Below are 15668 nucleotides of genomic sequence, written 5' to 3'. Positions count from 1 at the left end.
CCACGGCACAGGTGCACACTGGGTGAAGAGAAACCGTGCACCGTGAAAGAGAGGGTCCTGGAAATCTCTGCAAGAGGAGCCGTGCCAGCGGAGTGCGTCCCGATCCACTCGGAGGCTCTCTCTCTCTCTCGCTGTGAGCGCGGGTTCTGCCCACAAGCGGATCCCGAGACCGCCGCGTGTCTCAGCAGGTACTGTATCTCGCAAGAAACAGAGCTTCTCAGCAAGAGGCAGGTGGTGACCATGTGGGCCCAGTGTGACCAGAACCTTTCGCTTACGAAAAATAGCCGCTGTTTTTCTGAACATAAAAAGTCTTGTGAAACTTGTGAACACTGGAATGAGTGAGCCTCTACGGCTAATTACGCCATTAATTAAATCGTAAATGAGATGATTTCTCAGTTCCTAATGATCATACAATGCTGTTGGAATATTGTGTGATTGTTTTTAACACCTTCAACTGTACGGCGAAGAAGTATGAATACATTTCTATCCACGTTTATGGCCTGCAGAACTAAGCTTTTCTGCGGGAGCCTTTTTTACAATTTAACAGCATTCAACCGGCTGCTTGTCTTAAATCATTGTTAGAACATTTTCACGGGATACAGCAATTATTGTCGTAAGACACCTCTCTTCAAGGCATATTCAGTTTACATACTGTATGATGCCCATTATTTGACACAACTACAGTCGGAGCAGCGTTCAAGCGATGGTGTACGCTAATGTTATCGTGAGCGAAATTGAATTTAAGATGGCACTAATGGGGACGTAATCCATATACATATATTAAATTACGAAATAAAGGCAACAATTGTATTAGAAGAAAACCATGTTTTATTCTTTTTTTTTCTCAAGTGAACGTTTCACTAACTTAATCCAAATCCAAGGAGACTAAAATGCTGTTCTTAATGGCTAATTTAGTTTTTCTTTCATTTCTGTTGGTCGGAGACGGTTTTTCAGAAGTGCCATGAAAGGGAGGGAGCGCTCCTCCAGATCAGCTACACCTTTGGTGAACAAAGGCATTTCCGCGTTTCGAGAATAGTTAAGTGTTAGCATTCTAATTGAGCTGCAGCTACAAGAAACTCGCGAATATCTTCTACCCCAGCGATTAAACCCCCCACAAAACCTTACACTTATTTGCACTTATCAAAATAAAATCAATCGCTTCACCCAGTCACATAAATTGATTGTGACTATGCTAGTTTAGGTCATCATAAAATGACCGCAGAAGCATTTCATTTTTGAGGTTGTCCGCACCGACTGGTTTAACTCGTACTGTATATCTGAGCCTCTCTGGGCATCGGATTTTGACATGTTCCCCAAACCTTTAGGTTTGCGGATATACTAAAGGTAATACTAAAGGTATTAGTTGGAAAGAATCAAGACCGTTGATCAAAGCTCTTGCAATTAAATGAGATTCAGTAATCCTTGGTGACAATTTTTGATCCGACTGACTCAGTTTCAGGATACAACTACCGCCCGGTGCACTGCACCAGCCAGGCCCCAGAGAGTTTCTGCAAAAAACAAATTTAAGATTGGACTCCTAAACCACCCGTTCTAAACCTGACTTGGGCCCCAAAATCCAGCGCTGAGCTTAAAGATTGTCTAAGTAGTGTGTGAATGCGAACCCTAACCCTCCCTGGGGTGTCCACTGAGCGTTTCCGCGAACTAAGTTGAATGAGACTGTAAGTTGTGGAAATGGGAAGGAATGGAGGAGGACAGACACGTGAACAAAGTTCGACAATGTGTTGATAAACATCTCCTTTGAGTGAACGAGAAACTGGCCACTGTGAAATGCCTGACCTGGATATCTGAGCACAGAACTTTCTGTCCCCTAGCTCTCGATCAGCAGGGTGTGGAGAGTGTGCTGTGCTGGTTATTTTGCTCACGACTAAATAAATAACAGCACAGGATGTAAGACATGGCCCATCTACAGCGATCGTGTCCAGCCTGAGGTGAACTGGGACTCCTCGTGGGCAAGAGGAAGGGTGGGGAGCTGTGAGAGAGCTCTCGCTGAAGCACCTTGATTACCGAAGGACAGGGCGAAGGGTTCTTCTGAATAACATGTCCACGGCACAGGCGCACACTGGGTGAAGAGAAACCGTGCACCGGGAAAGAGAGGGTCCTGGAAATCTCTGCAAGAGGAGCCGTGCCAGCGGAGTGCGTCCCGATCCACTCGGAGGCTCTCTCTCTCTCTCGCTGTGAGCGCGGGTTCTGCCCACAAGCGGATCCCGAGACCGCCGCGTGTCTCAGCAGGTACTGTATCTCGCAAGAAACAGAGCTTCTCAGCAAGAGGCAGGTGGTGACCATGTGGGCCCAGTGTGACCAGAACCTTTCGCTTACGAAAAATAGCCGCTGTTTTTCTGAGCATAAAAAGTCTTGTGAAACTTGTGAACACTGGAATGAGTGAGCCTCTACGGCTAATTACGCCATTAATTAAATCGTAAATGAGATGATTTAATTCTCAGTTCCTAATGATCATACAATGCTGTTGGAATATTGTGTGATTGTTTTTAACACCTTCAACTGTACGGCGAAGAAGTATGAATACATTTCTATCCACGTTTATGGCCAACAGAACTAAGCTTTTCTGCGGGAGCCTTTTTTACAATTTAACAGCATTCAACCGGCTGCTTGTCTTAAATCATTGTTAGAACATTTCACGGGATACAGCAATTATTGTCGTAAGACACCTCTCTTCAAGGCATATTCAGTTTACATACTGTATGATGCCCATTATTTGACACAACTACAGTCGGAGCAGCGTTCAAGCGATGGTGTACGCTAATGTTATCGTGAGCGAAATTGAATTTAAGATGGCACTAATGGGGACGTAATCCATATACATATATTAAATTACGAAATAAAGGCAACAATTGTATTAGAGGAAAACTACGTTTTATTCTTTTTTTTTCTCAAGTGAACGTTTCACTAACTTAATCAAAATCCAAGGAGACTAAAATGCTGTTCTTAATGGCTAATTTAGTTTTTCTTTCATTTCTGTTGGTCGGAGACGGTTTTTCAGAAGTGCCATGAAAGGGAGGGAGCGCTCCTCCAGATCAGCTACACCTTTGGTGAACAAAGGCATTTCCGCGTTTCGAGAATAGTTAAGTGTTAGCATTCTAATTGAGCTGCAGCTACAAGAAACTCGAGAATATCTTCTACCCCAGCGATTAAACCCCCCACAAAACCTTACACTTATTTGCACTTATCAAAATAAAATCAATCGCTTCACCCAGTCACATAAATTGATTGTGACTATGCTAGTTTAGGTCATCATAAAATGACCGCAGAAGCATTTCATTTTTGAGGTTGTCCGCACCGACTGGTTTAACTCGTACTGTATATCTGAGCCTCTCTGGGCATCGGATTTTGACATGTTCCCCAAACCTTTAGGTTTGCGGATATACTAAAGGTAATACTAAAGGTATTAGTTGGAAAGAATCAAGACCGTTGATCAAAGCTCTTGCAATTAAATGAGATTCAGTAATCCTTGGTGACAATTTTTGATCCGACTGACTCAGTTTCAGGATACAACTACCGCCCGGTGCACCGCACCAGCCAGGCCCCAGAGAGTTTCTGCAAAAAACAAATTTAAGATTGGACTCCTAAACCACCCGTTCTAAACCTGACTTGGGCCCCAAAATCCAGCGCTGAGCTTAAAGATTGTCTAAGTAGTGTGTGAATGCGAACCCTAACCCTCCCTGGGGTGTCCACTGAGCGTTTCCGCGAACTAAGTTGAATGAGACTGTAAGTTGTGGAAATGGGAAGGAATGGAGGAGGACAGACACGTGAACAAAGTTCGACAATGTGTTGATAAACATCTCCTTTGAGTGAACGAGAAACTGGCCACTGTGAAATGCCTGACCTGGATATCTGAGCACAGAACTTTCTGTCCCCTAGCTCTCGATCAGCAGGGTGTGGAGAGTGTGCTGTGCTGGTTATTTTGCTCACGACTAAATAAATAACAGCACAGGATGTAAGACATGGCCCATCTACAGCGATCGTGTCCAGCCTGAGGTGAACTGGGACTCCTCGTGGGCAAGAGGAAGGGTGGGGAGCTGTGAGAGAGCTCTCGCTGAAGCACCTTGATTACCGAAGGACAGGGCGAAGGGTTCTTCTGAATAACATGTCCACGGCACAGGCGCACACTGTGTGAAGAGAAACCGTGCACCGGGAAAGAGAGGGTCCTGGAAATCTCTGCAAGAGGAGCCGTGCCAGCGGAGTGCGTCCCGATCCACTCGGAGGCTCTCTCTCTCTCTCGCTGTGAGCGCGGGTTCTGCCCACAAGCGGATCCCGAGACCGCCGCGTGTCTCAGCAGGTACTGTATCTCGCAAGAAACAGAGCTTCTCAGCAAGAGGCAGGTGGTGACCATGTGGGCCCAGTGTGACCAGAACCTTTCGCTTTCAGAATTATTTCATCTGAACCGAGCATGAAGGTCACAGCCACGAGGAAACGCCAGAATGCAAAAGATCTTTATTGGCAAGAGAGGTTTGCAGTAATGCCACAACAATGATCACACAGGATTTTTAAATATTGTAATTGCAATTGTAATTGGAACAAAGAAGACAGAATGAAAATATGGACATAAATACACATGTAATTCCTCTAACGGTGAGGAGGCCTATTACTAAAGCTTACTGTGGAAGTGATGTTATAATATTTTTACTATTGTTAATAATAATGAATCAGAATAATTGGGTTAAGAAAGCACCTTTTATTCTAAAGCCCAGAAAGCACTTCACATGCAGGAGGTGACTTCATTCCCCACTGAAGTGCAGCCCCACCTGGGAGACACACAGGGATCATTTTGCACCAGCAGCCCCACCTGGGAGATACACAGCGGCTTCATATGACAGGGATCATTCTGCAGATCAGGAGGGGAACGAAAGACGTTGCTGCACCAAGTGAGTTGGGGGGAAATTGAGGGAGGACAGTACAAGAGTGAAGTAGAGTTTAGCCAGGGTACTAGGGTTAATGCTCCTTCTCTTAAAAACATCCCTGTGATCTTTTATGACCGAGTAGTCACAAACTCAGTATAACACCTCACCTTGGGCACATATAATAATCAACTAATCTTCTATCTTTAACCAACCCAAGACTTCAATATGGTACATAACAAAATACAATGGAAATGCCACAAATTGTTTACATCAAATACAAGAGACACAGATGCAAATTCTGTATTCCCCGTGATAATAATGAGAAAAATCATTTCAATACGGTATTGATCACAGTACACCTGTCCCAATCAATAAAATTAATCACCAAAATAGATACATATTTTCAGCTTTCCCATGTGACACTACCAATATAATCCTTCCTTCCATAATCCTTCCATGCTTGTGGCACAGAGGTCGCTCCAGGTCGACTGTGTGTGTGGGAGACAGTCGCTTCTTCTTTCCTCTTCTTCCATCCATTAAAGCTCCGCTGACCTTTTCCTTATTCACTTCAGGACAGTGTTGCTCTAGATGGATGCAGTTACTGATGGAGCCCAGCTGCTTGCAGTGCACCAGCCTGGGGGCAGCAGTCACCCATGAAGATGCTGGAAACCCAGTATGACACACTGGCTCCTGCAGACGCCATTGCTGCTACTGCTGCTGCCCCCAGTCCAGTCCCTTGAGGAGAAGAGGGAGCAACAGGTCACGGCACAAACATACACACTGTACCTGAGCTGAACAAGATTTAATATTTACACTGGCTTTTCATTTTCAGCTTCTAGACACGGTTTGGATGTTCCTTCAGCCTGTCAGTGTGGTACACTCCCCTAAGACTAAAGAGACTCAGTTCCTTCAGCCTGTCAGTGGGACACTCCCCTCAGACTAAAGAGACTCAGTTCCTTCAGCATGATACTTCTGTAGCGGCGAGGCTTAATAATAAGGCAGAATTAAGTGTTTCTGAGCTTCCCAAATGAGGCCCCATTTCTCTGTTCATCTCTGTGGTGCAGCCACAGAGAAACTATTCATGCAAGATGATTTAAGGTTTCCTAGGACAGCTCCCAAAGGGGGATGCACTTAGCTAAGTCTGGCTATCATGATCAATGGTCATCCACTGGCGCCTATCAGTCTAGGGAGTGCCGGATGGACATCTGGACTGCATTACTAAGTGTCAGGACTAAGTGACTCATATCTCACCTTGATCAACCAATCAGGGACTGGTAGGGCTGAGTAACCCACGTGGGACTCTGATGCCCATGGAACTTTCAGCCAATCAACAAGCTGAAGTTCCTCCAGGTAAAAACAGGCAACACAGGCCTGGAGATTCAGATTCAACAAGATTCAGATTCAACAAGATTCAGATTCGGGAGATTCAGTAAGATTCTGGAGAGGATTCTGTGGACTGTTCTAAAGGGAATTCAAAGGAGAATTCCAGGGCAGGACGGCCCAGGAGCAGAAGGCTCCCAAGGGCAGGACATTCTCGCAGCGCGCCTCCTGACCATCCCGAGACTCAGCCCGGACAACCACGGAACGGCCAGTGTGTCCGAGTGCCAGAACTTTCCTTTGTTCTAAGAGTCTAGAGTGGAGGTTGCCAGAGAGTAACCAGCAGCAGGCCTCGTGGACAGGTCAGAACTGTGGACAGCTGAATCACTATTCAGAACTAGCTCTTCATCAGGAACGAACCGGTCCTCTTCCTGACTTGCTGGGATCCACAGTCATCTTTTCTCCTGTGCACAAACTTTGCTAGTTAAAGCCAACACTAACTAGCCGGTCAGTGAGCATCAGCAGCGCACCGTCGCAAGCCGCACAGCACAGCCTGGCACGGAGCCAGAGAGCGTGGATTGGACAGCAACAAGCCTGCAGCTGATTGTTTGTGCCTGCAGGAGATCTGAATCCCCAGAAATTGGATGAGTATTCAACTTCAATGCATTACAGCTCGAGAATTCAATTGTTATCCCAACCAGTTGATATCAATTTAATTCCTAAGAGTTATGTACTTGTTTTGAGTATCTAATGTAGAAGTTGTAACCAAGTTCATTTACGAAACGGTCTTAATGAATGATATACTGAACGTATGTCCTCTTGATGTGTAACACTTCGTAACTGATTGAATATATATCTTTTGTATTCTGATAACCCTCTCGATAAGATCTGTTAGGTTTAAGGCATACTCTATGTATTAATAAATGTATCCTCGTGTATTAGTACCTGCGTGTGTGCGTTGTTTGAGTTATGTCGCATGGTTGGATTCTAAAGCCATCAAAAGAATCAACTTTGTGATTTACTGCTACAATTGAAAATTGTCTCAGTAAATGCCCAAACCCTACAGAACTGGTGCCTTCAGAGAGCCACTATGATTACATATTTGGCGTCCCTGAACGGCTATGAAACACTACACTTCACACTGTGTGAAACAGGGGTTTTTGTGTATGTTAAATACAGTATGTGTGCCTAGCAACTGCAGTTTGTTTGAGTCATATTTCATGAAGATAATGTAAGCTGTTCTGAATGCTTTTCGAACACTACTGAGGTGTCCTTGTAAGCCCCAGCTTGTGCCTGAAAGGTGGTTTGAGATACCCTGTCCTTCAGAAAATGAAATGTTGTACTTCATTCAGTTACTTCAGCTTTACAGAGCATGCTTCTAAAGAATCCTTTCATCATGATTTCTTAACTTCTCTTTGGTCCATTCCTTTTTGTCTGTGGAGTCTCTCTGAAGCAATCAAAGTCACCGTAGCATGAAGTTTTAGTATTTGTTTTTCTGCTGAAGCTGTTTCACATTTCGACTGTGGAAGGTCTTACATTCTTTAGAAAGGGTCACAGTTCATAAAAAAGCTAATGAAAATCTGGCACAGTTGTCTAATTCGAGACCACAGTGCACACAGTGCCAGTCAGGTGCTTACCAAGAGACTGCAGGAACGCAACCAAGCTTCCAGCTGCTACTCCTCCGCCATTGGCTAAAGCTGCCAATGACATCATCTTGGCTGCCAGGGATCCTGCCACGATGCCTGAAGAGGTGAATCCGATTGCTGCTAAAAACGATGGAGTAAGCACCACTGCTGTAGCTGAGATGAAAGTGAACATAAAGCACTGTTAGTCAAATAATGGCGACTGCAACCCACCTTTGACATATTCATTCATCTCCATTGCTTCCACTTCTTTAAAAGGTCCTTACAGCATCAGGATGGGACAAACGTGTGACACCGTGGAAAACCAGGGGCTGCGGCAGGCACCTGCTCTTTATTGTGCAGGACTCGTAACTGAACCAGAATGGCAAAACCCCGCCAAGGCACCCCAGTGCCGTACAGCGGTAACCCCCAAAACCCAAAGCGCAACAGCATCATAAACCCCAAATGGACGCTGTGTGCCTCATAACAGAGCCGCAGAGCGGTTCACTCACACTCACCTCCACCTGCAACTGCGATCCCCAGCCTCGACCAGAAACAGGAGCAGTCTTCTGCTGGAGAACCCACACGAGAACACAGTGCTGAAGAGCAGCGTATTTATACCCTCGCGCTCATTTGAAGGGTACGCCAACATTTAGCAACGAAAAGGTGGATTTCACTACATATATAATTATAAGAATGGGAAAAAAATCAACATTGTATTGATCACACTACATCTGTCCCAATCAATAAAATCAATCACCAAAGAGATGAAGTTTGAATTAACTCATGCACTGAAATATATCAAACTCAATTCTGGAAATGTAGTCATGTAAAACAGTTTAGGTAATCTGAGGGTTTCAGAATTTCTGGTCAAATTTATTTTACAGTCAAAAGCATTCTTTGCTTTGATCTTTGCAGTTTCATTCAACACAGTGTCTAATAACGATGTAATAACAATGTTATCAGCTCCATGGATAGCTACACATATTAGTGAATAACCCTGTTTGAGGAAAAGGATGCCCATATTTTTCTCTGCGATTATATACAGTATAAGAAATCTCATATCTTTCTTGTTCATTTTTAACACTGCCAATAGTGTGAGACATATTTCTTCTCATTCTTTTAGTAATGTGATTATGAAATACTCATTCACAAGCCAAACTGCTATCAAGCAGAAATAATTGTAAATATTTGTCCAGGCGCAAGAGGTGCTTTATGCTCTTGCTGCTCTTCTATAGGTTCTGCAGAGCCAGAGCTGTGATTTGTCAGCTGGACTAGAGGAAAGTGTTGTCTGCACTGGGGTCAGGCAGCAACAACACCTGAAACACCCTTTACCTGGAGGTAAATGGATTGCGTTTATCTTGAAACCATCCACTGATTTTCAATAACCACTTAGTCCAATACACTGGGTTACACCCAGGGCTGAATACTAGCGTACTGTAGGGCAAAGACTCACAGAAGACAATTCAGAGCTGCCAATTAATTTATAACTGGGATACAGAGAGTAAATGCTAGAACCCATCAGGCCACAGGGAGAACATGCAAACACCAGACAGAAGGCTCCACACTCCAGAAACCCTAGACCCATAGAATTATGAAGCAGAGGCACTATCCTGTACTCCACTGTTTTTCAAAATTTAAAAGCAGAACATGCTGGGCACACAGTCACTAAAACAGCCAACAAGTGCAGAGCTGTAATTTTACTGGGGTATTTGTACTGCCTTACTTATTCCTCAAGCCACTGGCTATAACTGTGTGGGATGCAAACATGGTCATATGTAGAAATAGGTACGTAAGAAACTAAAACGAGTACACTTAATATACAGGCAAGTCAGCATTGAGACCAGTCTCATTTGGATGATTCTGTGCTGTTGTGTGTATGCCTTAGTTTGCTGAGAGTCTGTTTGAATGTCTTTGTAAGGAGATGGTGGTAACATGTTTCGAATGAGACTAAACAATTTTAGTCAAGAAATGGGGCAATGCATAGCAAATCTAATTTGATAGAAATTAATGTGAAATTTCAGAGATAAGAAATGAAAGGCACGTATATACCATGGGAAAAAGACTCAGGGGTTGCAGCACATTCAACACAGCCAGGACTGAGGCAGCAACAACAATGACATGAACACCGTGAACCCAGTGAGCAGCGTAGCTGTGGTTGAGAGATGCGGCTGAAATTGTGCCACAGACAGGAATTCAGCATGCAGCTGTGACTCTCACACCCTCAGATGGCTACTGGAGCCTCAGAGAAAGTCCACAGCAGAGGAGCAAATCCTTGCCATCTTGGTCAATGACAGAAAGACCTTAATATTTTGAGTGAGTAAAACAAGAGAATACAAAATAAAAGTAGCGTCATACTACTGGCAGTCTTCTGACAAAGAGGAATGTCTGATTTCAGACATTTCCTTTGGTTCATTGCCATTGTGTCTAGAATCACTCAATGTCTGATTTAATCCTCAACTGAGTTTTTTATATACTTGTTAAAAGTACAGATTGATAAAGGTGCCAGAGTTTTGGTTATTGGCTGTAGTAAGTCTTACGTCTGATAGGACAGAGTGAAGAGTCTGAGTTACTCACCGTTCACACGTGCATAACCCTGTCTACCTGCCTGTCTGCCTGTCTACTTGTCTGTCTCTCTGTCTACCTGTCTGTCTATCTGTCAGCCTGTCTACCTGTCTGTCTCTCTGTCTGCCTGTCTGCCTGTCTGTCTACCTGTCTACCTGTCTGTCTGCCCGTCTGCCCGTCTGCCCGTCTGCCTGTCTGTCTCTCTGTCTGTCTACCTGTCTGCCTGCCTGTCAACCAACACCTCTCTACATCCTGCTTACTGTATGACAGCAGAGCACGGACGATGGCTTCAACTCTTTCTCTGTAGGCTTCAGCTGTTTTGGAATCCGTGGCACCTGAAAGGGAAATACAACCAGTCAGTCCTGACAGTGGAGATGTCCCCTTCTCTGCAAAACTGCAGCAAAAGTCTATTTCTAATTTTAAAAAAATATAAGAGAGCACAAGAAAAGCACAAACGAGAAGAGGGAATTCTGCCCATTTAGCCTGTTCAGAGTTTAGTAACTGCATGATCCCAGAATCATGTCCGATCATCACTTGCAAGAAGCCAGGGAATCGCTCTGACAAGCGTCTGTCCCATATTCCACAGCCCTTTGTGTAAGAAGTGTCTCTGTTCTTTGGTTTCAAAGCACTTCCACACAGCTTGCTTACAGGACTGTGAAAACACACAGCTGTGGGAATCCTCTGTTCCTTAGATGAGGCAGATTAAATATTCTGATAGACCACCCCTTTGGTCTTAACGAATACTACTGCTTGCATTTCAGCCAACAGCATGCCTACCCAGAGACCGCAGAATGAAGGCGACGGCTTCATCCACTTCTCTGTCTCTCCCGGCTGGAGAGGCCGCCTCCGCATGTGCAGTTCTGCCTCCTCCACCTGCCATCGGGATACAACCAACAGGCCCATCGTCACTGACAGCCTGGCCTCCCCCCTCACAATGACCCGCCCAGGACCCCAGCTCCTCCCTGCTCCTCCGCCGCCGTCCTCCTGAGCGGATCAGCCAGTTACCCGCCAACGTCTCCTCTGAATCCGCCGTGCAAAGGAAAGGGCAAGAAGACATGCCTGACAGACCAGCGTGTGCAGGAAGCTGTGGAGATTGTTCAGGAGGGCGAGAGAGAGCAAGATGGAAGTGTGGTTTGGGACACATCTCATTCCTGTGTTCATAAAGCGACAGGAAAGCCTTGATACTTCTGCTACACAACAAAATACAATATCTCCTTTATGTGACATATAACATCTCTGTGTAACATTCCAAAGATCAACATGAGCAAGACTATGCCTGAACAAGCGCTATAAAAGTAAGCATGAGGCTCTTTTGAAGAGGTCTCCTTCTAGTTTGCACTAGACGCCTGTCCACAGTTTTTGTTCTAGTAAATATTTTAAACCAGTGAAAGCCGAACAGAATTAAAATGGTAAAGATGTCTGAATACAGGACTAACAGCTATAGCACAATATAGTCCCACCATTAAAAAGATTTAATAGCTCAAATGATTTTTTCAAATACCATTTTATTATATGGTAATTGTCTAATTAAACTAAATTACTAAATTAATTTAGGCCATTCAACAAATACTGTAAAAACAGAACCAAAAATAGTGACAAGACTTTCACTATCCTCACAAAAGTGCAGGTGATGGAAACCAACATGACATAAATAAAGCAACAGACAGAGGTTATAGAGGGCTGTTCCCATAAAATGCAAAAAGTACAACAATACTTGATCACTGAAATGCTGTCTATTCTTTCGACTTCTTAATGTAAAATCAAACAGTCCAAACGCTGACAAACTCCCACTGCTCCCTACTGCTCATTATCTATATGAGTTAGTAAACAGAGGTGTCGGAACAGTCGGAACAGTCTGTAGTTCCTGGTTTCACAGCTCCACAAGCTTCAGCAGAGCCTGGCACTGCTGGAGCAGTGCTGTCAGACCTGGGCACTGCCAGCCCATCTGGACCCAGAACAGGGTCAGCAACAGAGCCTGGCACTGCTGGAGCAGTGCTGTCAGACCTGGGCACTGACAGCCCATCTGGACCCAGAACAGGGTCAGCAACAGAGCCTGGCACTGCTGGAGCAGTGCTGTCAGACCTGGGCACTGCCAGCCCATCTGGACCCAGAACAGGCTCTTCAACAGAGCCTGGCACTGCTGGAGCAGTGCTGTCAGACCTGGGCACTGACAGCCCATCTGGACCCAGAACAGCAGAGCCTGGCACTGCTGGAGCAGTGCTGTCAGACCTGGGCGCTGCCAGCCCATCTGGACCCAGAACAGGGTCAGCAACAGAGCCTGGCACTGCTGGAGCAGTGCTGTCAGACCTGGGCACTGCCAGCCCATCTGGACCCAGAACAGCAGAGCCTGGCACTGCTGGAGCAGTGCTGTCAGACCTGGGCACTGCCAGCCCATCTGGACCCAGAACAGGGTCAGCAACAGAGCCTGGCACTGCTGGAGCAGTGCTGTCAGACCTGGGCACTGCCAGCCCATCTGGACCCAGAACAGGGTCAGCAACAGAGCCTGGCACTGCTGGAGCAGTGCTGTCAGACCTGGGCACTGCCAGCCCATCTGGACCCAGAACAGGGTCAGCAACAGAGCCTGGCACTGCTGGAGCAGTGCTGTCAGACCTGGGCACTGCCAGCCCATCTGGACCCAGAACAGGGTCAGCAACAGAGCCTGGCACTGCTGGAGCAGTGCTGTCAGACCTGGGCGCTACCAGCCCATCTGGACCCAGAACAGCAGAGCCTGGCACTGCTGGAGCAGTGCTGTCAGACCTGGGCGCTGCCAGCCCATCTGGACAAGACCAGTTTTTCCTTTTTTTTCCGCAACAAAGGCAGATCTCAAAGAAACAGGTATCACTTCACACTGAACGACGCCACATTGCAACCCTAGCAACACTGGCAAAGACGCAAATCTGACAAAACGAAAGTGATTTTAATAATAATAATAATTTCTTACACTTACATAGCGCTTTTCTGGACACTCCACTCAAAGCGCTTTACAGGTAATGGGGATCCCCTTCACCCCCACCAATGTTTCTGTTACCTATCGGTTTCAACTTTACATTTCACACATTTTGGATATGCACAATTTCGGGTGGAGGGTTCTGAACATTGTGCCGATTTGACAAGAGGAAGTGATATAAAAACACCAAAATCTTTAGCAAGGACGCAAAAGCGAATGAAGATCGGTAATCTTTTATTAGCTGTGGGCCTCGATATCACAGTTTTGGGGCGCACACATTTTTGTTTTGTCAGAAATGTAACTTTAACCTGTACAGTAATTTGTTCCTGAGGAATATTTTAGGATATTTTTTTTTCAAAGGGTAACGCGAATATGAAGCCAGTTTCCTTTGCTTAATGTTTCCAGTTTCACGCTGCTCGCTTGTTGATTCTGTCCTGACCTCTCTCCTGTCTTTTAACGCTGTCTGTCTCTCTAAATCTTTATTTTGTTACGTTTTGCCTTTTTGATCCTCTGTCCCTAACAACACAATACAGCTGCGTTAACAGCTACCATTGTTTTGTTTTGTGTGTGTGCGTGACTTCTTCAATCGTAACAACATTATCAAATGTATCTTGATAAATAAATGACACATGCGTGGTCTTTTATGGACCTTATTCCTTATATGTAAACCAGTTATAAGAAAGAAATGTTTATAATTATACCGCCAGACATAGCCGAGGTGAGACATATTTAATTTAACACAGTATGTTGTTGTGCAGTATTATGTATTCCATGTTATCAAGCAGGTTTGTTTTAACTGTGGTATTTTCTTTAGTATGAGAAAAGTTTTTGCTGACTTCTAACCTAAGCGGAAGAGCTGTGGTGTTGTTTTCTTTATTTGACTGACCCGACAGAGCTTGATGACCGGCCAGTGAAAGCCCGGTGTTCCTTGACAGCACTGCCGGCAGCCTGAAACCGCACCGGGGATCCTACACTAAGGTCTAATCACGCTTGAAGACACTGATATTCTGGATGTGCACTGTAATCTGTAAATCTGCGGACGTGTTAACTCAACACCGCGGTGTGCTGTCTGCAGCGGAGTGACAGAAATCGCTTCTCACCGCCCAGTGAGCGTGTTTGCCGTCTTAGCGAATTGTAATGCAAATACCATTATAAAATGCATAGAAATAAATTAGCGTTCTTGGGCGCTGTTGCTCCAAGTAAAGTCAGTCAGTCACCCTTCCCGGACCTTTAACAGGGAGTATCCAGACCCTGGTGCTAGTGTTAGTGCTCTTATATTCAGATTCTTTCAAGAGCCGCTATTTATGCATGGAACCTTATACCGAGTATTTAAAATACTGTTCAATCACTCGACAGCAGCGTTCCCATATCCTGAAAGAAACACACTTTTACCTGCGGTGCAGGCGCCCGTGCACACCAAGGCAAGGAGAAAGTGCGCGAGAGTTCTCTTCGACATGGCGAGTCGGGTCTTCAGCTTCGGGACTTGGAGCCGGAGACCGAATCCGGGTTTTTTACACCGACAGGGCGTGTTTACTGATGCTGTTTCGCAGAATCGAAACTCCACTGAGGGATGGGAAAGCCCCAGAGGATAGATACCGTGTTTACATTAATGTCTAATTTCAGGGAAGAGTACCGTCTCAGCACTGCGAATGTGTTTAACGCTGACGCGAGGAGGGGTGAATGATGTGTATTTTATATAGATCATTTACTGCTTTTTACTAAAACAAAAACGATTTAGAAGTGTTAGATGTCATTCTATAGAAGGAAATAAAACCAGGTGAAGTTCAACATTTTTATCATTGTCAAAAACAAAATCATTTTGTTTAATGTGTGCGCACGTAACTACTCTGTTTTACAGCAATTCTAAGAAAATACCTAACCCCCGGCACCGCTGTCATTTGGATCAGACTTCATGCTGTCAAGTGTGTCAATCTTTCAGTAGGACGTCTTAAATTCAAAGCCTCCGAGGGCAGTTCAGTACAACAAAATCTGATTTTCACAAACTTAGCGCTCTCCCTCCTAATTATTCTTTTTGGAACAGGATCACTAACTTACCGAGTCACTTCGGCAGTTATCGCCGATGTCACTAAACGAGTGCGGTGCGCCAGTCTTGTACGGATTCTCCATTAGTCTCTGCACCTGCTGCACTTGCTGTAGGAAAAGCGCTCATCAGCTCTTTCGAAATGTTTTAAGTCTGTTAACTGCTGATCACCCTTAAGGTTCATCTGTCCCCTATAGGGTTAATGTCCTTAGGGTCCCTGATCTAATAAAGGAGTGCGTGTGTGTGTTTAGGGCCGTGAAGCGCCCAGCTCCTGGGCTCTGTGCGCAGAGGAGGTGTCC

The 15668-nt window shown here is 45.2% G+C and overlaps 1 protein-coding gene across 2 annotated transcripts; it reads right to left on the bottom strand.

Annotated features, from left to right (window-relative positions):
* Positions 1–4451: 4451 nt before the first annotated feature.
* On the bottom strand, positions 4452–14842 carry LOC148837264 (uncharacterized). Of its 2 annotated transcripts, none has more exons than XM_088912014.1 (6): positions 14721–14842; positions 11159–11254; positions 10642–10716; positions 8335–8388; positions 7832–7993; positions 4452–5612 (listed from the first exon to the last, which is right to left on the bottom strand). In XM_088912014.1, exons 1-6 carry the CDS (start codon positions 14782–14784, stop codon positions 5476–5478), a joined length of 588 nt encoding a protein of 195 aa, XP_088768140.1. In that variant the 5' UTR covers positions 14785–14842; the 3' UTR covers positions 4452–5475. The 2 variants fall into 2 exon arrangements, with proteins under 2 accessions (XP_088768140.1, XP_088768142.1); XM_088912016.1 differs by having other exon boundaries at positions 8335–8385; positions 14721–14841.
* Positions 14843–15668: the final 826 nt, after the last annotated feature.

Source organism: Atractosteus spatula, chromosome 3, assembly GCF_055471065.1.
Source record: "Atractosteus spatula isolate fAtrSpa1 chromosome 3, fAtrSpa1.hap1, whole genome shotgun sequence".
Taxonomy (NCBI): domain Eukaryota; kingdom Metazoa; phylum Chordata; class Actinopteri; order Semionotiformes; family Lepisosteidae; genus Atractosteus; species Atractosteus spatula.
This window is presented reverse-complemented; position numbering and strand designations above follow the sequence as displayed.